Source organism: Delphinus delphis, chromosome 1 (genome assembly GCF_949987515.2).
Source record: "Delphinus delphis chromosome 1, mDelDel1.2, whole genome shotgun sequence".
NCBI lineage: Eukaryota > Metazoa > Chordata > Mammalia > Artiodactyla > Delphinidae > Delphinus > Delphinus delphis.
This window is the reverse complement of record NC_082683.1, coordinates 89,288,449-89,312,979: the sequence shown is the minus strand read 5'-3', so window position 1 is coordinate 89,312,979 and position 24,531 is coordinate 89,288,449. Positions and strand designations below refer to the sequence as shown.

The window sequence follows — 24,531 nt, the reverse complement described above, 5'->3', positions numbered from 1 at the left end:
TTAAATTATTCTGTTGTAAAAATCTCACAAAATGCCTGGGTTTCTTTTAGGTTTAGACTTTGGCATTTATGAAGTCCAAGCTTTTCCTAAGATTTTATTCATAGATAGAGTGATAAAAATATAATTTTTCAAGAAAGTCACTAGTTTTTTATCATGTATTACATTAATTGATACTCTACATCTTTCACTGCATGGGACTACAGGGTATGAGGGCTTGAGTTTTGTGGGGGGTTTTCCCTGTATCTTTAGGGCTGCTCTATCAGGCTTGCACAAGGCATTTACCTTTCAAAACTCTACATCTTTCAGGTAGATTGTGATTACATTTTTTTTATTATATTCTATAAATATAACTTTCACAGGAGCTGCTCATTTACCAATACAAACTGAAAATCGACTTAACAAGAGTTCTTTCTGGCTTGCATAAGTAGTCCAAAGTCTCAAAGCATGAGCAGAGAGGGTCAGGTGAGGGGAAGCTGATGATCAGGTAAACAGCATCATGGAAAATTTAATTTTGCTGACTTCTTTACTTAGAAGCAGCAGCTGGACTGGTATAATGATAATGACGTTCCTCATTTATCTCTTTCCAGATTGTATAAATAATTTCCCATTTTAAAATTCCACACTTTAGATTTAGAGCACTGAAAAAGCAACTACTCATGTTTCAAATTATAGTTAAATGCATAGCATCCCACATGAATGATCATTTATTCAGAATGTGGTATTAATTCTATTTGCTTTGTTTTAGGATTCCTTTCTTTGCTCTTGGTATAAGTATGTGTGTTGGAATTATTGCCATGTTCACCCAACATGTTCATGTTACTCTAATTTCAGCATGTGGCAAACTGATGAAAATCACAGGCCCAGTTACAGTCAAGACATCTGGAACCCGATTTGGCGCTTGGATGACAGATCCCTTAGCATCTGAAAAAAATAACAGAGTATGTTGCTTCCTCAAATGCCTTTGCTTAGAATTATGTTTTATTTAAGCTTTATGCCTACTAGACTATCCATTATTTTTCAGGGATATTAGTTTCAACTTGAAAAGTGTTACACTGTTTGCAAATATTTTCAGTTTGATGATATTAACATATCTACAGATACATGGCAAACTTATTTTAGTAAAATGTTCTATCCTATAATTCATCAGTATAGTGAGTCTAATTTTTTATTGGTTATTACTGTTTTATTCTTGAAAAGGGCTAGTTACAAGTATACAAATTTTTCTGTACATTCCTTCTAGAATTTGCTCCTTAGTGTGAAAAAAAAACTAAGTAAGTAAAAAAGCTCAAGAGCTACCCAATTCACTAAACAAGCTAAAATATACCTAGAATCTAGGGGTAATTTTAAAGAAAACAGCATAGAGGGTATTTGGCAATGCCTCTATTATGAAAATCAATATACTAGAGACTTATCATAGCTCCATCTATGTTCTATTACAGAACTCAGTACACATTAGGATTTTCAAGGGTTACATCCAAGCAAGTTTAGTAGCTAAGTTAGTAAAATTATTTCATTAAAAGGTGGTTGTACCTATAAGCTGATCCAATGAACAAGTATTACTAGAAGGTTGTTATCCATAAAGGAAATATAAGTTGAATGCTCAAAATTAAGCCATATATTTTTCAGAGCAAGGGATGGAATAAATAAATTTTCTGAACGTGATATTTTTTGCAGTTATTACTAATCAAATTGATCAGGTAAATGAAAAAAGTGATGTGATTTGCATTGATATATGTTTGATTCACTCAGTGATATGCACTGAATGGTAAAAAATTTTTAAAACAACAAAAAAAGAAAGGACAAAAAGCAAATCAACTTCAAGGCAGTACATTTAGTTGTTTCCTTTCCACACAGACCATGTCACTATCTTTGCCAAAGCCTGCAGTACTATCAAACTGCAACAGGTAAGTGGTAAGAGAATCTTCCAGAGCCTGAGAATGACGATATTAATATGTGCTGATTCTCACTGTCTTTATTTTGGAATTCTCAAAAAAGTACAGAATTTAATTACTCCATTTTTTCCTTCTTCCCAGGTTTGGTACATGGACAGTTATACTAACAATAAAATTGTCCGTGAGTACAAATCAATTGCAGACTTTGTCAGCGGGGCCGAATCAAGGACATACAACCTCCCGTTCAAATGGGCAGGAACTAACCATGTTGTCTACAATGGCTCACTCTATTTTAACAAGTATCAGAGTAACATCATCATCAAATACAGCTTTGATATGGGGAGAGTGCTTGCCCAAAGAAGCCTGGAGTATGCTGGTTTTCACAACGTTTACCCTTACACATGGGGTGGGTTCTCTGACATCGACCTAATGGCTGATGAAATCGGGCTGTGGGCTGTGTATGCAACTAACCAGAATGCAGGCAATATTGTCATCAGCCAACTTAACAAAGATACCTTGGAGGTAATGAAGAGCTGGAGCACTGGCTATCCCAAGAGAAGTGCGGGGGAATCCTTCATGATCTGTGGGACACTGTATGTCACCAACTCCCACTTAACTGGAGCCAAGGTGTATTATTCCTATTCCACCAAAACCTCCACATATGAGTACACGGACATTCCCTTTCATAACCAATACTTTCACATATCCATGCTTGACTACAATGCAAGAGATAGAGCTCTTTATGCCTGGAACAATGGTCACCAGGTCCTATTCAATGTCACCCTTTTCCACATCATTAAGACTGAGGATGACACATAAGCAAATGCAATTTGTGTTCATTGATCTAACAGTGTCATCTGTGATAAACTCTATAGGACCCCTTCTGGTTTTTCTTTATAATAACTTTCATCATTTCTCCAAAGCATTTTTTGTTATAAAGTTGGTGTTTCAAAAAACATCTGAGCCTGTATAAACTAACCTGTTGGAAACACATCTTAACTCCTAAATTTACAAGGCCTATCATGTCCTTGTCATGAAAAGCACTAAAATGAGCTTAAGTGGCTAAAGTCATAGTTTTACAAAAGATTAATCATCTGCCTTATGTTAGAGTCAGAGATTAATGGTGGCTTAAATGCATGAAATGTCTTTTTTTTTTTAACTCTGTCATTTTTTTACTGTCTTTTGCTCCACATCAGAAAATATTTTGGTAGGAATTAGGAAAAAAAAAAAGCACTCCCCCCCCCCATTTATTTCTAAAAACGATTTAAGGATCTTATTTATATGAGAAAATATTATTAATCATTTTGCTGTTATACAGTTCTCTGATGCGGTGCTGTACAGTCATTTTTAAATCTCTTGCTAACATTTTATTGGCAATAGGTATTTCTACCATTGTAACCACCATTGTGCAACTGTATCTCTTCACTTCTGTGAAAGTAAGTAATATTTTTTATAAAATACACTGAACTTTAATCTCAGTAATCATTATGGGTCACTATTCAAGAGTGGTCAAAAAGGAAGTATCTTCTCAGCTTACCCCTTTACATAAGCATTATAAACTAAAAAGAAAATCAAACCAGATTCCTTACAATAGAGTCTTTATTTTATCCCCAGTTTACTGACATGGAATCCTAAAATTGATTCAGTAAGGATGAGTTATTCTGATCACTCCACTGAAAGCAACCCATATAGTTGCTTGCAAAGATGCAGTTGAGTCACAACTGACTTGAGTTGACTCTACTCATTTATTACACATTCAAATTCTGTTCTTTAATAATTAATATATTAATGTTTTAACTTAAATTTTACACACAACTGGCAATAATGTAATTTCTTGTGTCAGGACTCTAAAAGTACAGGAAGCACATGTGAAAACTCTTAAAAATAAAATTTCTGTAATGTCATCTAGACTTATAAATTTTGGAGAGCTACTGGCAAGACTGTGCAAAAGAAAATTGTGGGAAAACTTGGGAGTTGTCTGTGTGGTTTATTGTATAAATAACCAATTTAGAAAACAAGATGGGACAGCAACCCCCTGTTACCCTGATTCATTGTGTGCAGAAATACCGTAACCAAAAAATAAAGCTTTAATAATATTTTATGTTAATAACACCAAAAACATATAATCAATATATATAAAACATATCACTGAGTTTGGAGGTACTTTCCACATACTTACCTAAGGCAGTTTTATGGAAACTAGTGTGGGCTGGTTTTACAATTTAAAAAGCATATTCTATAATAAATAATATATAACTTAAACTGTTGTGAATGTTTAGTTTCACACATACGCAATATCATCATTTCCTTTGTAAAGTAAGGATACAATAAATCAGATAAGGCATTGTATAAAGAAATAATACTTAAGAGTAATTCATTTCAAATGTCACAAGTAAAACAACATTCTCAAATATCTCACTGTCAAAACTGTAGTATGAAAAACTCAATCTCAAAATTGTTAAAATTTAACAAAGATTTCTTTTTTTGCCTACAAAAAGTTATTAGCATGATTTAATGACCACTCTGGGTTCTTCTGCAATGCTGTCTTCTCTTTTAAACATTTATATATGTTCTCCTCTGTTTCTGAAAGTTAGAAAACTTATGGGACTCACTTGTCATTGTACACACACCACAAAAATAATCAGTCAATACTTTGTACATCAAGAGTTTGTATGAAGAAAGAAAGTCAATTTCAGAAATGAATGAGTTTTTAGTATACGGCCTCTAGCAGATATCTGGGTCTTCATTACTTTTTAAAAAAATAATGTAACATGATATCACGTAAATTCAAAACCTCAATGATCACAGCTTTTTTGTGAGATGTACGGCTTGTAAAGCACTTTATTGTTTTCTATGTAAGGGTTCATCACCACATCCAGGTTACAGTGTATGTGCTGCTAGAGCAGGCACAGATTTTATTATTGTCACTAGAAGTGGGGTTGACATGGGTTTAAAAATGTAATTTGCATTAAACACTTAGTTTAAAAGCATTTTTCTTAATAAATTATTATCAGTTTGTGCCTGAAATAAATAAGAACTTACTCTAATCACTGCTTTTTTTAAAATCTCCAACAAATAAAATAAATTTTATGAGGGAAATAATGACTATTTTAAAATCATACACATAATCCAATCCATAAAGAAATCCAAGCTCAGAAAGTTTTAATTCTAAGTGAACTGTGTAACTGGAATTTTCTGAATTAACCATATCATTAACAAACTTCCATGTCATTTAAATAATAATATGGGGCTTCCCTGGTGGCGCAGTGGTTGAGAGTCCGCCTGCCCATGCAGGGGACACGGGTTCGTGCCCCAGTCCGGGAGGATCCCTCATGCCGCAGAGCGGCTGGGCCCGTGAGCCATGGCCGCTGAGCCTGCGCGTCCGGAGCCTGTGCTCCACAACAGGAGAGGCCACAACAGTGAGAGGCCCGTGTACTGCAAAAAAATAATAATAATAATAATAATATGATCATGGTCTGATTATGTTTGTGTGACATTTGTATTTGTGGCACTTGAATCATAATATTTATTACTTGCACCTCACTTACATCTATGAGTTCACAAAATGACAGTGTTAGTGCATTACCAATATGTAGAGATTAAAAAAGAAAATAATGACAAGTGCCTATATGCCACATGCCATATAGTGATAAGGTTGTGGTAAGATTTACCATGAACTCAGAATCTCTGGTTCCTATCATCATACTCATAGAGTCATTTCATCGTTATAATCTATAGTATTCTCTGATGACATCTTTTCTTCATAAAATTGATTCTTAGTCCTAACAAGAAAACGGCGTTTACATCTGAAAATTACTACCAAAATTAAAATTACAAATTTTTCAAACAGAATTATTTTAGAAGTATAAATATAAAATTGTACTTATGTTCATCAACAAATGAAACCAGTTATTTTCCTACTAAGGTAAATTATATGTATAATTATACATATTATATATATATATATATATATACATACACACACACATATAATAATCCCTTAGCTTTATTCTCCTTAAAAAGATTTTTTTAAAACCCTATCTGAGCACTCAGGATTACCAAATTGTTTCCTTCTACAAATGCTAAATTTGAATGAAACTGATAGCAAAATTCAAAGTATACCTTCGAGTTAGAGCAAATATGAAAAATTATTGACATTACAGAGTTTCTAAAAGCCAAGCCTTCTAGAAATATGGATATTTTTGAAAAAGAATAAAAAATGGCATCTTGCTGACTTGACAAGGTAGGTATGATTATATCCTTTACTAAACGTACAATTTGAGTTCCTATGACAATATAAAAGAATGTGAATTTATAGACAAAACATACTTTGCCTCTCCATCATCACATGATTAGTGGACCATGAGAAAAGCTACTAAAAGTGGTCTACCTAGCACAATAGGCAGGGAGCATTAATTAAAATTTAGATGCTATAGGCTGAAACAAAGCCTTAATCTCTGACTGCTCATAGCTAGAAACAGTCATTTCTAGAAAGGCTCAGAGACACTAAATATCATTCAGTTCAGTAGGCTGTATCCATACTGAAATCAAGATCATGGAATGATTTCTGTTTCTAAAATTAAGTAAGCTCAGCGTAAATCTCTTAGCTGATAGTTTGTCATAATCAGTTACTCTTCATAAAAGGTCTTGAGCTTAATAAAATGTGTTCTTTTGAATTGTTGAACTCGAACTAGAAAAAACACTGCGAAAACATTAGCTGATGGAAGAAAAACCAACTTCACCAAACTCTTTTAGTTATTTTTCTATCAAATAATGAATTCAATTGATGGCAATCTCTTGAATAAAGAAAAGCGTTTACTCTACTATTTAACCGGTCAGAAAGAAATCCTCCCCGAACTGACTTTACTAGGCTGATTTTTCTGAATCATACCTTAATATTATGTGATATAGTTTATCCCTCTTCATCAGGGTTAGAGCAACTTTAATCATGTTTGGAGTCTGCCTTGTCTCCAAAGCGTCAAACTAATTGGCAGAAGATGTATCCTCTTTGAAGCTCAGTTCATTGATTGCCAAATAAGTTTTACAAGTATAAATTAACATTAAACATGACTTGAAAATAATATGAAAAAGGACATAAAGTTGTACCTTGTCAAGAGTACAGAGTACTTTTCATAACTATAACCATCTTAAAACATTATTCATAGTTAGAGATATGAAGCAAAATGGTGAATACGAAAGAGATCTCAGGAATAGAGCTGCAAGAAATCTGCTGGTAAACCATACACACATATGCAGTTCAGTACAAAGTTACATCCCTACCAAAGCTATAGTCTTCCCAGAAGAGACTGCACACATTTTAAAAAAAATAATTAAAATATTGCCATAAAATATAATTCTTACCACAGTTCAGACTTGGAAATATTGCATATCATTCAGACACTATCAGAAAGTAAATACTATATGACAAAAGTCTTGAAAATGGAGCAAAAATTGAGCTGATGAAAAGAAGCATTAGCCATTTTAAAGGTCTTCATGGGCATACATTCTAGTAAGAACAAGCAGCAACAAAAATATTAATGAAAAGTAAGTTTTGATTGTACTAACTGCTATAAAGGGAATAATTCTATCTCATAAAGAGTGACTGGGTGTTTACTGGGGGCAGGGTGGGATAGGAGATCTTTACGTGGGATAGTCAAGGTAAATTCAGTCAAGGAATGAAATGTCACCATCTGATCCACACAAAAAATTTTACTTCTTCCTTTCCATTCCTAGAAATCCATGGATCAAATATTTCTTAATATTTCTCTTTTCAGAAGTTTGTTTTGTTTTGTTTTGTTCATTTTTTGTTTTTTTAACTTGGGAGTTCAAGGATACACTTCTGATGATGACTGAACTCCCTGAAAATATATGCTAAATTTAGTGTGTGCTTGTACATTCTTTTATGTAGGGGACTTACAGCTTTCATCACATTCTCAAAGAAAGCCATGACCAAAAAGATCACCACTATGTCAATGAAATTTTAATCCCAAATTTATTAAGCATCTTTATGACAAGCACTGAATGTCTGTCATCTGTCTTGCAATACTCAAGAATTTAGCTTGTTTCAGAGAGGAAAGAAATTAACATCCTAGTATTACCTGTAATTTTTTTCTTCATTAGAACACCAAGATTAAGTTGTTCCCTATTAAAAACAAAACAAAACAAAACCTCTAAAGGGACTTTTTTTATATTTGGACCAAATCCAATTTTTTTTGTGTGATCCAGCTTTAAAGCACACTCTTGCCACATTTAGTGGCTAAGAGTCTCTATTATGAGGCCTGTCCTACATCTATTGGAATCTGGAGAACATTCTCTTACAGTTCTAACACAGCCTTTTAGCAGCACCATTAGAATCTGACTGGAATTGAGGAGATGTAGTGTGCTCCATCAAATTTAACTGCAAACTCCTCTTCTGAAATTAGCTACCGCAGCAACGCATAAACAGCAAAAGAAAAGACTGTAACACTTGCCCTGGTTTAGAAGCTACTGTGGTTGATATGCACGTAATCAACAGATACAGAAAATAAAAATAATTTTTATTTAAAAAAATAACTCGTCATGTTTATACAGATAAAATCATGCTGAGTAGATAACTGAGTCTGCTTCCATCAGTGATATTTTGTTTTATTTCTTTTTGTTCCCCTAAGTACTTAAGAAGACATTCATTAACTTCCACTCTGATATGAACCAAAAATAATAAAAATAAATATGTGCAATGTCTTTATTAAACTCCATTAGAAACTATTCTTGGAAGATGTAGTACACATTGAAAAAGAAGTTGAACATGTCTTCGTATAGGTAATGAGTTCTTATACTCAAATAACATTCTTGTCCTTCAGGTAAAGTCTGGCCCAGAAAAGTGGTTAAAATATATAACTAATTTATTATTAGCTTTTTTTTTTTTTGCCATTCTTCCTTAGAAAATGTACACTAAACAAATATAAAGAACCCTTTCCATTTCATTGTTTTCCATTTTTCAAGGCTATTTCATTGCTATTCTTTCATGTAAGGCCTTACAACATCCTTATGGAATAGGGAGGGCAAAACATATCAATCTGATTTCACAAATGAGTAAACAGAACATTTATGTTTCCATGTTTATATTTCTCCATAGATAGTTCACAGGCACCTCACACTCAGTATGTTTCAAACCAAAATCCTTATATTTCCTTCACCTGCCCCCCAATCTATTTTTCCTTCCTACCCCAGCTAACAAAAATACCATCCCATCCACAACCTTGTTTTCTACCACACCTTTGGCTCTTTAAACACACCTGTCCCTTCTATTATCAGATTACTATGATAATAAATCTAATCATATCTAAAATCTAAATCAATGCTATTCCAGATATTTGTTCTCAACCATTATCTTCCAATTTGTTTGGTTCACTCACTGTTTCCTGCTCTATTCAATCAACCCTCTAATCTTCATCTCCATGCCCAGAGAAACAGATGCCCTCTTTGGAAACACCTCTTCTGTCTACTGACCTCTGATTCCTCTCCTATATAATCAGCTTTACTTTTTGTTTTGGCCAAGGGCCACTTCCATCAGCTATGGCTTTATAGAATACTTCCTGATCAAACAAGCTCCCCACTTTCCAAGTCAGATTAAGTGGTGGGTTTTATACCTTTCCTCATAATTCATATTTAAGACTGACCTCTTACTCTCTAAATTTGTATTTATCATTCAAAATTCACTTAAAGTACCACCTTATTTCTGAAGCTTAGAAAACGTCATTCTCTCAAAGTACTGACCTTATATTATCAAAATTATTACATCACATTTTAATTATTTGTTTCTTCCAAGTTAGTGTGGACTCCTCAAGCATAGGGACAATGAGTTATATTCCTTATATTTCCTGGCACAGTGTCTGATACAGAATAATCTCACAGTAAACATTAATAACCAAAGAAGTATAAGACTGAATGACAAGGTGACCACCTTCCTATATCTAAAAACATTAAAAACATTGTTCCATTCTGAGAACATCCTAAGAAATTAACTTTTCCAAATTTATTGTATTGAAAATAAATTTCCATTTCTTACTAAGGTCAGATTTTAAATATAAGAAGCATAAAGACAAAACGGAGCTTAATTTACTCTTTGGTTAAACTGATCTCTTCAAATAAATTTTATTTCAAAAGTAAATTTTATTTCTATAGCTACCATGGTCATTTGCAGTCTCACCTTAAAACTCATTTTTTTAAAAGGAAAAAGCATTTAAATTTTCACCCACTCAGTTTCAGGTTCCCTATTTTGCCTTTTTTTCTCCTGTAAGTAAAGACATCTCTTAGAAATACATGTCTTGGAAGAACAAATAGGGTTTTATCAAAGAGGCATGTGCTACCAGGTCCGGGAAAAGTGAAAGAGTCATCATTCTCCTCTCACGTGTTACCCCTTCTTCCTTATTCTGTGTTTTCAGAGGGTGCATGAACAAGAAATCTGATGTTCATTAATCTGTCAATGGTTCTAAGTAAATGCACCTTCTAAGTAACATTAGTGAAGATCAGTTCTTCCTGCAGTGCAAGAAACTCTTCCAGAAGGCAGAATATTTGTTCTAAAATTAGATCTAACTGCATGTCTTTGAGCAAGTTTGTTGGTTTCTGTAAATGAAAGCACTGGGCTCTCAGTAGTTTTCAAAAGCTGCCCTTTAGAGCTTGAGGTTTCCATAGGGATCCCTCATTATAGGTGGTACCTATTATGCAAATGCTCCATCAATATAAAGGTGGCATTTCCATAAATGAGCTCATCTTTCTGACACAAGTGTCCCTAGGGAATAAAGTCGAATCTCCTTAACACAATACACACAACCCTCCATCATCCTCAACAAATAAATACTTCGATTTCACTCCTCACCATTTTCCCCCTGCTATTCCTTCTCACTATAGCACTATCTGTAGTATCTTTCTTATCTGGTTAATTCCTGCCCATGTTTCAAAGATGAGCTTAGATTGTGCTTCTTCTAGGAAGCTTTCCTAACTATTCCCTCAGCTGTGCTATTTGCTCCCTTTTTGTTTTGTCATATTACCTGGTAACTGCCTCAATCACAGCACTTTTACTACAAGTGAGTATCTGTTTACTTGTCTGCCTCCCATCCTGGACTCTGAGTCTCCTGGGATCATTTATTAGCATAGTATTCCCTGGCAAATGGTAAGTTCTCTATGTTGCTGACTTGACCAGCGAAATCACTGTATTTCTTCAATAATATCACTAATATCTTCTAGACATATTTAACTCTTCCACCACCCTGATTTCCTATGCCCAAACTCTCACTAAAATACAAAAAAATATGTTGTTTTTTCTTTCAAAGGATTTTTCTTCCATCTTAATGACTCACCCCAATGTCACAGGTAAATAATACAAGGTCTTACCATCTTCTACCTACAAAATGCCAAATGTTGCTGGCAGATATTTCTGTCTCTTATCTCTTCTCACAAAATCTAACCGGCATTCTTCCATCAGTTTCACCTCAATAAAGCATTATGACACTCCCTGTTCATTAGGAAATCATAGCTTTCTGTTTCCCATTAAATCAATTTCAGGCTGCTCTGACTAAATCCACCTGTCATTTACAAATGTGCTTTCCATTATTACCCAATATACTTCCTCTGGCCCAGTCATAAAGTCTACATGCATAATATAAGCCTTCTTTCCTCTAAGCTTATATCCACATTCTGAATGTTTTCACTCCTCTCTTGTTATCAGAATCTTTGCTAATGCCTCTTGGCCAAATGTAAAGCTCACTTAGTCCAAATAATTCCATACAGAGCATCAATATTAAAATGTAAAGAAAAACAGGAGTCAGACAAATTTGCAAGGAAATGTGTGGCTTTTGTTTCTGCAGGAATATACAGTGATGTGGTGAAATGATTGTCAGGGAAGGACTAGGTCACATTTATAAAACGAACAGACATAAAACCTTGTCCTTGACCTTACAGTCTAATTACTTACTTTCCCAACTATATGTGAGCTGTTTTGTTAGACCAACCTTTGTCAGAAGCTGACTAAGGATGCTATAAAATCTCCTCAAATAAACCCCATATTTTAACCAACATATCACTGCAACTCACATTGTTTATTTTGCTCTGGAGGAATGATACAATTTCTAGTGGTTCTAAGAAATAGAACCTCCTCTAGGGACTTCCCTGGTGGTCCAGTGGTTAAGACTCTGTGCTTCCAATGTAGGGGGCACAGGTTCAATCCCGGGTTGGGGAATTAAGATCCCACATGCCATGCGGCACAGCCAGGAAAAAAAAACAAAAAACAAAAAAACTCTTAACTTCAAATGTCAAATAACAATAAAGAAAAAAAAAAAAACTAGAACCTCCTCTAATGAATCCCCAAAGGAAACTGGACTATTTGTTAAAGAATAAACAGCTCTGGAGTACAATGAAATTCCTCCTTGGGGCCCATAACCTTCCTGGGGCTTTCTTTAGGCTGATTTTGAAATGTATTATGTCTAACAAAAGCTTCTTGAAACTCCAATATTTCAGTTCCATCAAAACAAGGGAGGACAGTTAGGATCAGAATGCGTAATAAAAAAAGGAAGGAAAGAAATCAGACAAAGGGAGAAACTAAAATAAAGCTCAGTAAGAAAACAATAAGTTTAGGTTATACACAAGCTGATTCTAAATTGAGACAATCCATCCCCTCAGTCAGGGGAAATATGTATGGTCTATCTATGAAATTCCAGGTGTACCTATTAAATAAGCTAGGTACTAATTACTGTGGACACTGAAGATAATTAAAGGCAGACTTAGGGACTGCTTTTATGAATGCTGCAGTCCATAGTACTTGACTAGGTGTGCCATGAATTTCATAAAAGTAGGAGGCAGATATGGACCACTTTGTTAAATGCTTCTTGATCAAACGCAGCTGCAAGATTCAATTTCATGTCACTGAATCTGCTTATTTTCTCTACTTTTCATAGAATGCCAAACAAGTAAGCTCCATCATGGTAGGGACCACGGTTGCCTTAATCATGTTTTTATCTGCAGTGCCTAAATTAGTGCCAAGAATATAGTAGTATCCCAATAAATAACGGTTGAATGAATCAATCAATCAATCAGTAGTTGAAAATCAATAATTATCTCAGTCAGAACTCCAGACTGTGCATCTTAATGTTTGATATAGTTTAGTTGCTTATTTCCTAATTAGCTTTTGAACTGCTTTGAATTTTTTATATTTATAGTCATAATAGAATTAAATACTTGTTTGTTTAAACACAAATGATTAAGTAGCTGATTAAGAGAAATTCCAAGTCTTGAGTCTACAATAACACAAGCCAAATACCTCAGTTTTTTACTGGTCAAGAGGTAACAGTGGAACAATATGCTTATTACAAGACTTTCTATAGCTATTATCACTACTACTAATAATAATGATGCTAGACCAACAATGGTAGGAAAGATTGATAGTATCTGTTTGCACTTCTGTGGTCAGCCTTTTTTAAAAAAATCAAATAACAAAGACAAGTATTTTGAAATTTGGGGTTGGATTTCTTATCGCTTCCTTTATTCATACTCGTGGAGTGCTAAACTACTGAGAGAGAGACTTGCTTTCTAATAAGAACTGAGATATAGCCATTAGATTTTTCTTTGTCAGAATTTTATTGTTCCACTTTTATAGCAAGGCTGTTTAGCCCTTCTTATAGCTAGCAAGCAACTGGAAATTCCTTACTTTTCCCTAAGAGAGATAGAGATTCACAATATAAAGTCAGCATTTCCCTAAAAATCATCAACATCTGTTGCAGTCATAAGTAACTTGCCTTTAGAGTCTCCCCAAAACATCCTGTAGAGCTTTGCCTATACCCACTGCTTCAGCCAGAAAAATAAAATAAATGCCTTGTGAGAGTGATGTAATGGCCTAAGGGAACAGAGTTGAGTAAAGAAGGCATAAAGTTTGAAGGGCTATATATGACATAGGCACTGATTTTGATTAAATTAGGTGTACTGGACAATTTGCTGATGTTCCAGTTCTGTGTAAGTTCTGATTCCCCTAAATGCCACAGAAGTACTATAGTATAAAAAGAGAACAAGGAAAAAGAAGATAAGTTCCCAAAAGTTATCCTTTACATATATATGCTATGTTCACTTTATTGATGTACCAAATTCTTAAACCATATAGGGTCTTCAGTTCATGTTGACACTGTAGATTTTTCTTTTCTATAACCTAGACCCTCAGAGACACAGGAGTTGTAAAGTCTTATCTTACCAGCAATTTATAGATATTCAAATGGCTAGAGTACAGAATCATGCTGAGCTTTAATCCCTAGCAGAGAGAACTGCTCCTGCCTTTCATGTCATCATCAGGAAGGCTGTGTCAATATAATTCCACTTTTACTGAATGCCATCTATAAACTACAAGCTAATAATGAATCCTCCTTCGGTAAAAGGAGGATTTTTACTGCCTAACGTGTTCATCTATGTGAGATATAGGTTTCCTGAGATACAGTTTCCCTAAGCATAAGAGATGACCATGAAACAAGAATTCACAATTCTTTATAAAGTATCTTAGTCAATGCTGTTTTAAAAAAAACAGAAATATTCAACAAGGTTGACATTTTGGTTATCTATCCAAAAAAGTGAGAAATAAAGCAAACAAAAAAAATGTAATCTGGATTGTGGTTTAACTCATCACTACTCCCATTGGCAGGGGTCAAAAGGGGGTCTTGATTGCTAAGAATAAGCTTTTTCCCTCCCCTATCCTCCTTGTGTCTAATGCGCAAGAGTGAAAGGGAAGGCAGAGAACTCTGTGTGGCCCTGGCAAAAACTCTCTGCCTCCCCAATCCCCACGGTCCAACGATCACAGCCTGTGGTCAAGTCTGACATCTTTATTGTCCAAGAAACCTAGGACTGTAGGTCACTCCAATCTGCTATGGCATTGCACATCCACTTTCAGACTTCTGACTCCCACTCAGAGCATCCTCTAGAACTCAAAATCTGTCATAGCAAAATCCCCTACCTTTCTAACCTTCACTCTCAATGTCCCCTTCACCTTGATCAAACTGAAACATGGCTATGGTACTAGATTTTGAACCTTGCTCAATTTCTTGGAGAGATGTTTGTTGGGTTTTTGTTTGATTTTTCATTCTGTTCTTTGGGATCTACCCTCAGAGATCCTGAGTTAGTTGGTCTGAAATGGGGCTCAGCAACAGTATTGCTTTTAAAGTTTCTCAGGAGATCGTAGTACACAATCAGAGCTGAAAACCTCTGCTCAGTAACAGAACCTGGTCTAATAGAAACCTGGTTCTCCCTGAAGGACATGACTTCCCCTCTCAAAAGAGGGCTATTTCCTCTCCCAGCAGTCCTCAAACACCTGTGTGTGAAGGTCAGTTTGGGTACTCTCTGCTCTTCATTGCTACTTATTGTCCCTTCATCCTAATGGTGCCACAACTCAATTTTGAACCTCTTGTCACCAGGTTTCACCACGTGTTACAACTCTTTGTAGAATCATCTACAGACCCTCAGGTCTCACTCTTATTTTTCATAATTCTGCATTTTACCGTCACTCTCTTTAACACTACTACTGTAGATGATCTTCTAATACTGAAGCCCCTCAATTCCTTGACCTCCTCTCTGCCAGTGACCTTATCCTGAGCCACTTGCTCACATGATCATACCCCAGACAAGAGTGTATATACACAAATTTTCACATGGAAACTTCCTCTCTTCAGAAGGTTGGCATCTTCCTTACTTAAACAGCACTGCTTTTCTTTTTTTTAAACCAAAAAGCAAAAAGTAATCAATTTACCAGAAAAAGAACTGGGGAACTGAATCAACCCTATAAATTGTAGTGTGGGAGTCATCACATTTGTGGACCAAACTATAAGCCAGATTCCACTGCTATTACCTCAAGGTATTAGAATTTTTACATATTGAATAATTCTTGAAATAACTAAGTCTTTTGCCACAGATTACATTTTTTGTCATTAAATTTAGAATTAGATTATACACTCTTTGACACAAATCACAGCAATAATTTTTTGGATCTCTCTCCTAAAGTAAAGAAAATAAAAGCAAAAATAAATAAATGGGACCTAATTAAACTTAAAAGCTTTGCACAGCAAAGGAAATCACTGACAAAATGAGAAGACAAACTACTGAATGGAGAAGATATTTGCAAATGACAGGACCGAAAAGGGGTTAATATCCAACATATAAACAGCTCATACAACTCAGCATCAAAAAAACAACTCAATTAAAAAATGGGCAGAACATAAAAAGAAACAAAACTGAGTTATCTGTAGTGAGGCGGATGGACCTAGAGACTGTCATACAGAGTGAAGTAAGTCAGAAAGAGAAAAACAAATACCGTATGCTAACACATATATATGGAATCTAAAAAAAAAAAAAAAAAGGTTCTGAAGAACCTGGGGCAGGACAGGAATAAAGACACAGACGTAGAGAATGGACTTGAGGACACGGGGAGGGGGAAGAGTAAGCTGGGACGAAGTGAGAGAGTGGCATGGACATATATACACTAGCAAATGTAAAATAGATAGCTAGTGGGAAGCAGCCACATAGCACAGGGAGATCAGCTCGGTGCTTTGTGTCCACCTAGAGGGGTGGGATACGGAGGGCGGGAGGGAGATGCAAGAGGGAGGAGATATGGGGATGTATGTATAGCTGATTCACTTTGTTATACAGAAGAAACTAACGCACCATTATAAAGCAATTATACTCCAATAAAGATGTTCAAAAAAATAATAATATCCTTAAAAAAAAAAAAAGGTCAGAAGAACCGAATAGACATTTTTCCAAAGAGGAAATGCAGATGGTCACCAGGCACATGAAAAAATGCTCAACACTGCTAATCATAAGGGAAATGGAAATCAAAACCACAATGAGATACCTCATACTTGTCAATATGGCTATCATCAAAAAGAACATAAATAACAAATGTCAGGGAGGATGTGGAGAAAAGAGAACCCTTGTACACTGTTGATGGGAAACAGTATGGAGGAGCCACTGTAGAAAACAGTATGGAGGTTTCTCAAAAAACTAAAAATAGAATTACCATATGGCTCAGCAATTCCACTCCTGGGTATATATCCAAAAAAACCAAAAACACTAATTCAAAAAACATACATGAACCCCAATGTTCACAGCAGCATAATTTACAATTGCCAAGATATGGAAGCAACTTTAAGTGTCCACCAACAGATGAATAAATAAGGAAGATGTGGCATATATATACAGTAGAATACTACTCCACCATAAAAAGAATGAAATTTTGCCATTTGTAGCAAATGAATGTACTTGGAGGGCATTATGCTAAGTGAAATAAGTCAGAGAAAGACAAATACTGTATGATATCACTTATATGAGGAATCTAAAAAATACAACAAATTAGTGAATATAACAAAAAAAGCAGCAGACTCACAGATATAGAGAACAAACTAGTGGTTACCCATGGAGAAAGGAGGGAGGGGCAATATAGGATGGGAGAGTGGGAGGTACAAACTAATGGGTGTAAAATAGGCTCAAGGATGTACTGGACAACAAAAGGAATATAAACAATATTTTGTAATAACTATAAATGGAAAATAACCTTTAAAATTGTACAAATTTTTTAAAATTTTTTAAAGAGTTAGATTATGACCCAACTCATTATAAAGAGGTTTGACCTATAGTTACATGTATCACATGCCATAAGGAAACATTTCTTTAGACAATTAGTCAATTTTCCAATTAAAATAAATCTGTTTCAATCACCATGTTTCACACAGGAAAAGGAAAAAATGACTTCAATAATTGCACTTTGCATCTCTATAGCAACATTCATCTAAGAAGCTCAAAGCACTAATTTAATTAAACCTCCAAATATTCCCATGAAGTGGTGTTACTATTTCCATTTGACAACAGCATAAATGAAGTCACAGAAAGATTAACTCACTTGCCTGTGGTTACGCAGCGAATTAGCAGTGGAGGTCAGAATAAACCCTGAAATTTGGGCAAGTTGTTCTCTATAGTCTGGATCAACGATCTCTCAGTATCTGTAATTTTTCCCAAAGTCTCATCAGCTCAACTCCTGCCTTTCACTGGAGGATTAGCGACTTTTATTCTTCATGAGTTGGGGGAATCTGAAGAATAGATTATTCAAAAGTGCTTCTGATTTTAATTCTTGTATTCCACTGTCTGGGATGGCATTTATTTAGGGCAAACTCTGGTGGTATTTTCTTCCCTTTTTTCTCAAATACTCTTCATCAACATATTCTCTCTCTTTTTATACATAATTAGGTGGTCTAATCCCAGAAAGCAAGGCTGTTTGCTTTTAATTAAGGAATGAACTCTACATCAAAATTTCATGGGGAATTTACAGCATCTCCATCTAATCTCTTAATGAAATGGATCTGATAGCTGCTCTGTTTGCATTAGTCACAGCACGTGCTGTATATGAATTTAAGAAGTGTATTGAGCAAACAAAGTTAAAATACACCAGGAAGTACTTATTATCCAGGGAATAAATATTTAGATATTTTCAAGGGCAAAAAGTCCATCATGTTTAATTATTATAGAGAATCATCCCATCTTTTTCACAAGGCAGTTTCTTACAATTGCTTTCTAACCTTTCAACCAAGGAGCCTATAAGTCCTTTTCAAAAATGTTTTTAGAAAAATCCATTTAGAAAAAATCTCATCTAGTCACATAATATATAGATGTTGAGATCAATAAAGAGACCAATAAAGTCAAATGGATAGAATTAAGATATGTTATTTCTTACTATTAAGTAATACATTAATCAGCCCAGGCTGCCATAATAGAATATCACAAACTAGACAGCTTAAATAACAGAAATTTACTTTCTCTCAGTTCTAGAGGCTAGAAGTCCAAGATCAAGATGCCAGAGGGCTGGATTCTGGTGATGCCTCTCTCCTTGGCTTGTCCGCACCTGGCCTTTTCTCTGTGCACACACAGAGGGAGAGAGATCTCTGGTGCCTCTTCTTCTTCTAATAAAGACATCAGTCTTATCAGATTAGGGTCCCATCCTTATAACCTCATTTAACTTTTAAGACCCCATTTCCAAGTACAGTCACATTGGAGGTTAAGACTTGAGCATATGAATTTTGAGGGGATACAATTCAGTCTATAACAAGTAACTTCCATCTTAGTCAATGAAGAAGAAAAGACCCATTGCTATGTTCAGGAAACCACACAAACAGGGATAACCCTCATCAAAAGGACATAATTTAACATTCCAACAATATATTTAAAATTTTAAAAGTCTTTATTTCCTTAAAAGGAGGCTAATTCCATGGTTCACTGCTAAACTTTAATTCAAATTCCACTTTTCAAACAATTTACTCTCCAACCCAGATCCATTCACCAACATAACTGCTACTCCAGGCCTAGGAAACTCCTCATCTGAAGCCTACTCCTCTTTGAGTATGTTCAAAACACAACTCCATTTCAGTCTTCAAAAGGAAGCAATATCACATGGCAGAAATTCCATTCATATTATAAATCAAAAGATCTTAAATTTAGTTTTAGCTCTAATATTCAACAACACTATATAGTTTCAAGAACTAAATTTAACATCTTTGCCCTCCAGCTTCAACTTTTACTATTAAATCCAGATTCAAAAAATCTATGATTAAGAGATTGTGAGCACTTTATGTATTTAAGGAATAATGGTAAGTTATAATGGTCATATATTTCAAATACATTGAACCATGTAGACCCATTCAGAACGAGGGAAGGATAGATGGAAAGATATGGTACTCAAAATGTAAGTATCCTTATTTAAGCCTCAATAATATGCAAAACAAAAATCGCTTAGAAATTTCTGGCAGTTTCTTATTTCTGCTGCTTAGCACCACCAAAGCTAATAGTCTGTATGAATTTGAATAGCCTACATAATTTAAAATGCTTATTTGGTAACTTATGAGGTATTTCTTTCTAGAAATGATTTCACATTTATACTCTATTTTTATACCCATTTATCTGTTCTCATGCATTTTGCACATACTCCCATTGACGATTTCACATTGTATCATATACAATTAGTTATTTGTGTCTTCTTCATCTATTTTAAGCTTCTTAAAAACTCGGATCAACCTTTTTTCTTTTTTTTTTTTTCAATCTTTCATTTAAATGTGTTTCCTCAGCAATTGACATAGTGCCTAGAACATAGTGTGACTCAAAATGTGTTTAAACATGTAGAATATTCCTCCAATACTGCAAATAATAATTTGATTTCCCCAGATGTCTAAAGTGTTTATTCATGAATATATATATAGAGAGAGAATTGAGGATTAGATTATAATATATTCAAATCCCCACTACTTTTTAATTAATAACATTTTTGTCCTTTAGAACTCCATATAATCTCTAAATCAGGAGTCTCCATAAGTCATTTGTAAAGTGTTTAGGCTTATAAATTTGTGTAAAAGTAAAAAACATAACACTATTTGGAGGGGTAGTACCTTTTGGTGATCTGGAATTCTGAGAAGTTGAAAAATGGATTATCAATGATCTGTGGAAGTATTATTTTCAGAATTCACCTAATGCAAGAGTATTTTCCTAACTGTCAAAAGCTATCAGAAAGCTAGAGGAAAGGATAGCCATAGACAGATCATCTTAAAAGAAGTGAGAGCCAATATTCTGCCTCCTCAAAAAAACAAAATAATAAAATTTATGTCCATTATTGATAATACAAAATGTCCAAGAGGACACTGGAATTTACCACTGACAGTCTTGGTGTACTAGAATAATCTGATTATGTTCCCAATAAAGTAGGCCAAATCAATGAAATAGTCTTAGATGTAGATGAAAGAAATTTTTTTAAGAAAATACATACATTTAAAAGACTTCGCACACATAAATACTATAGTGGTAGACAGTCTTCTGTCACATTCTCTGCCTCAGGAAAAGGAGGCTCATGTAGGTCCCAATGATGAGCTAAGCCCCTGGTTCACAAAGTATGGCCTCCCGTCAATCAGCATCACACGGGCACTTGTCATAAAGGTAAATTCTAGCGCCCTCTCTCTAGACCTACTGAATCAGAAATTCTGGGTTGAAGCCTAGTAATTTGTGTTTTTAGAAGTCCCCCATATGATTCAGTTTAGGCTTAAACCTGAGAACCACTGGTCTAAGCTCATAACTTTAGCTGATGGTAAAGCCTTGATTGCAATGCTTTAGTCCCATCTTTGCTTCAAGTACAATACCTTGATTTTGGCCTTGATGCAATAAACGAATGCTTACTGTTGATGTTAATAATAACTTCAGGAAATAATGCTAAACATCAGCATCTACTTTCTTAGCTAAAATCTAATTTGAACACATTTTTGTTCACTGTGATCCATATAAAGAGATCTGATTTAAAATCGTGAGTTCTCATCTCTCTTTCTTCAACCAAATTCTTCACATAAATCATTCTGTGTTTATTTTCATATTGTCCCCTAACTCTCTCCAGCTTCCTCATTCTGTTTCTGTTGTTTCCATTTTATCTCTTTTTCTCTGTCCTCTTTATATTAACCGTGATCACTGCTTACACCTGTTCTAGCCCAACTTACCTTAGTGAATGAATTTTAATGCCAAGGTATATAGATAGAATTTGAAACTGCAAAGGAGATTTATAGTTCGGGGAGCATCATCTGGAGAAGGCCCTAATTTATTTTCTCAGATATGTGAAATTTAGATCTCCTATGCCTGCAAAACTGCCTGGAAGCAGCAGCAATTGTAGTTCACAGGCTAGTCTGCACGAAAGATTTAGACCAGACTCTAAGACAACAGGCACTCTTTTCCTCACCGTTTTCCCCCAGGAAAGATTTGAATATTTTGCTTTCTAAGAGAAAGAAAAGGAAATTAAATTAGACTATCACAAATATAAACAAAATCAGAATGTCCTTCCATATTAGGAAGCTGTGTCCATCACCAGGAAAACTGAAGCAAGCTTCTCTTTCCATCTCTGTAAGTAAGATAGACACTTGGTTGCCCTATAATGTAAATAAAGTAGACAGCATGTTCCCTTTGGGAATATCCCCAGAAACTATCACTGTGGAAATTTTTAAAAATTATTTTCAAAGATAACCCTGAGAGCAGAAACATAGCTGAGGAGTTGCTGTGTGGTCATGACTCCAGCAAGCCCAGCTGAATCAGCCAGGCTGCCCTTGCACACTACTGAGCTATGTCAATCCTGCCCACTTCTATCACATTTACCTTTATGCCACATACGGTCATGTAAGTCAGAGGGCATAGGATTCAGTCAAAAGCCCTGCCAAATTCAAGTATTAGTTCTACCAGTCACTAGACAGAGGACACTGCATAAGACACACTGCATAAGACACACTGCTATCTTCAACAGCACTTATCACAATGATATGAACATAACATATGTAGTCAATAAACATCCCAGAATCATTGTGTGATGATATAATTAATTTTTCTGAATCAGCAAAAAAGGATTGAATGATGTATCAAAGTTTAATCATAATCAATAATGAAAATCTTAATAATAATTTACACTGATGGACTCCTTACAATACACCAGTCACTCATATTTATTTGATCTTCACAACCAGCCTTTGCCCCCATTTTACATGTAAGGAAACTGAGGCACCGAGTGATTAGGTAAGTTTCCCGAAGTCATACAGCTAATTAGTGTTAGAACTGGGATTTGAACCTCAAGATAATATGGCTCCAGAGTCCACGTGCTTTATCTACCACACTATTTATCACTGGAGCCTAGAAGCAGCTAAATCCATATAGCAAAGCACAGCTATGGAAGACATTCAGCACCGGTAGAATTAGTAAATCAGCTCAATTCAGGAAAATATTAAAATGAAATAGTGCCCACCTGATTGACAGCTGCCCGCATTAAAAAGGTGCTGAAGTATTTGGGCCAAGTCATAATTGAAGTTGTAGCCCTTAAAAAACTGGGGCCCTTGGTTTTGATCAAACTGTTTAAATGGCCAAGTATATGACCTTGTTGTTGCTAAACATATGCTCACCGCAGGTGATATTTCAGTAGATTTCTGAAGGAGAAACTGCTACTTTCACTTTGCTCCTATATATTGTGCAAAATGGTCCATTACCTCTGGTCCCGGCAATAGGAAACTTCAAAGGCAAACAGAGAAGGAGAAACACTCATCCGAATGGCAAGCAGTCAGTAAGCAATGTAAACAGACACACTGTGCAGGCTTGGGGGCATCAAGAGCAATCTCAGCAATTGCTTCATCTGCTTTCCTGTTTTCCCTCTTACTTCTGCCAAATGCGACTGGATGTGATGCAAGTCCTCCACTATGCAGCAGGTTCTCTTCCACAGAAACACACCCACATTTCTCTCCTTTGGCCCAGAATGCACAGGAGCTCACTCTAGTGTCTAGAACTCTGAAATTAACAAAGCCGAAGAGAATAGCCTCCTGGTAAAGAAACACTGGACTTCACTATATCAGATGTTTTGCCTCTTGAAATTATTTAAAGTCAACTGTTTTACTCTAGTCATCAAATTCATTTAAAACAAGTCTGTCTCTTTAAAAAAACTGCTGAGTATAGAAAATAGCTTGATTTATTCATGCACAAAAATCTCATTATAACAATGTTTATGATATGGCTCGCTGACCAATCCTTCAACACATAGCTATGAACAACAACAAAACTTTTCTACACATTATATAATTAGCCCATAAAACATATGTTCATTTTTTCACACAATGTAAACATTCTTAAAAAAACATCACTTTATTGCATTTAACTCTAACATACTCAGTAGAAGTGCACTTTATAATATCAAAATAAAATTGTGCCCAAAATGTTAGCCAAAACTTGAAAGCATATAGTGTAGTGACTGTTACAAATGTTTTAATCTCTGAAAGAAGAGGCACAGCTTAATTTGCCAAAGTCACTAGAGATTAAATTAAAATTTATCTAGTCCTCAAGTCATAATCACAGGTAAGAAATAAATGTGCATTATGGTGACTTGAAACTTTTGAACATTTTTATGTAAACTAGCCTACCTTTCTCCTCATAAAGAGCATATGGGGTACCTATGCAGAAATCATTTACTCCAGTTAAAATCTGAGGGGGCACCGATGCAGAGAACTTAAGTAACTCCTTGAGAATCACCAATACTAACTGGTAGAAGTGAGACTTACATCCTTGACTCTTAAGTCTCCATTCCATTACTATTCTATTAGACCCACTGCTCCTCAGTGCCCTGTGATATGTTTTTAACTTGCTTGCCAAGAAATGAGAACATTAAGAGCAATCATTTTATTAAAGTAAATTATTTCTATCTTAAAGAATTGTCTTAAAAGACAATAAATTCTTCCTATCTTTTGTGAAAATGTTTTTTTAATTAAATAATGGTGATAAAAAAGGGTAGCTGTTTGTATTTCTGAAAGGTCTTTCCTGGTATCAGTCTGAACTCCCTCTGTTGCACATATCTAAAACCTAACTCAAGTTGTTTAAGCTAAAAAGAGAATTTTCTGGCTCATGTAATAAAAAAAATCCATGGTTGTAAAATCAGATATGGCTGATTCCAGGATTCAAATGATGTTTTCAGGACTTGGTCTTTCTTTATCTCTTGGCTCTGCTTTGTTTTGCTTTTGCTTTTGTTTTAAGCACAAAATTAGCTCTTTAATTTTTTTTTCTTTCTTTCTTTCTTTCTTTTTTTTTTTTTTTTTTTTGCGGTACA

At 34.9% G+C, this 24,531-nt stretch overlaps 1 protein-coding gene across 3 annotated transcripts in view; it reads left to right on the top strand.

Moving 5' to 3' along the window:
• The window catches only part of OLFM3 (olfactomedin 3), a 195,289-nt gene extending 191,428 nt beyond the window's left edge, over positions 1-3,861 (top strand). For all 3 annotated transcript variants that reach the window (XM_060006418.1, XM_060006419.1, XM_060006417.1), the window contains exons 5-6: positions 832-938; positions 2,034-3,861. In XM_060006418.1, the coding sequence (XP_059862401.1) occupies positions 832-938; positions 2,034-2,711 (785 nt within the window). In that variant the 3' untranslated portion in view covers positions 2,712-3,861. The remainder of the gene's footprint in view (positions 1-831; positions 939-2,033) is intronic.
• Positions 3,862-24,531: the final 20,670 nt, after the last annotated feature.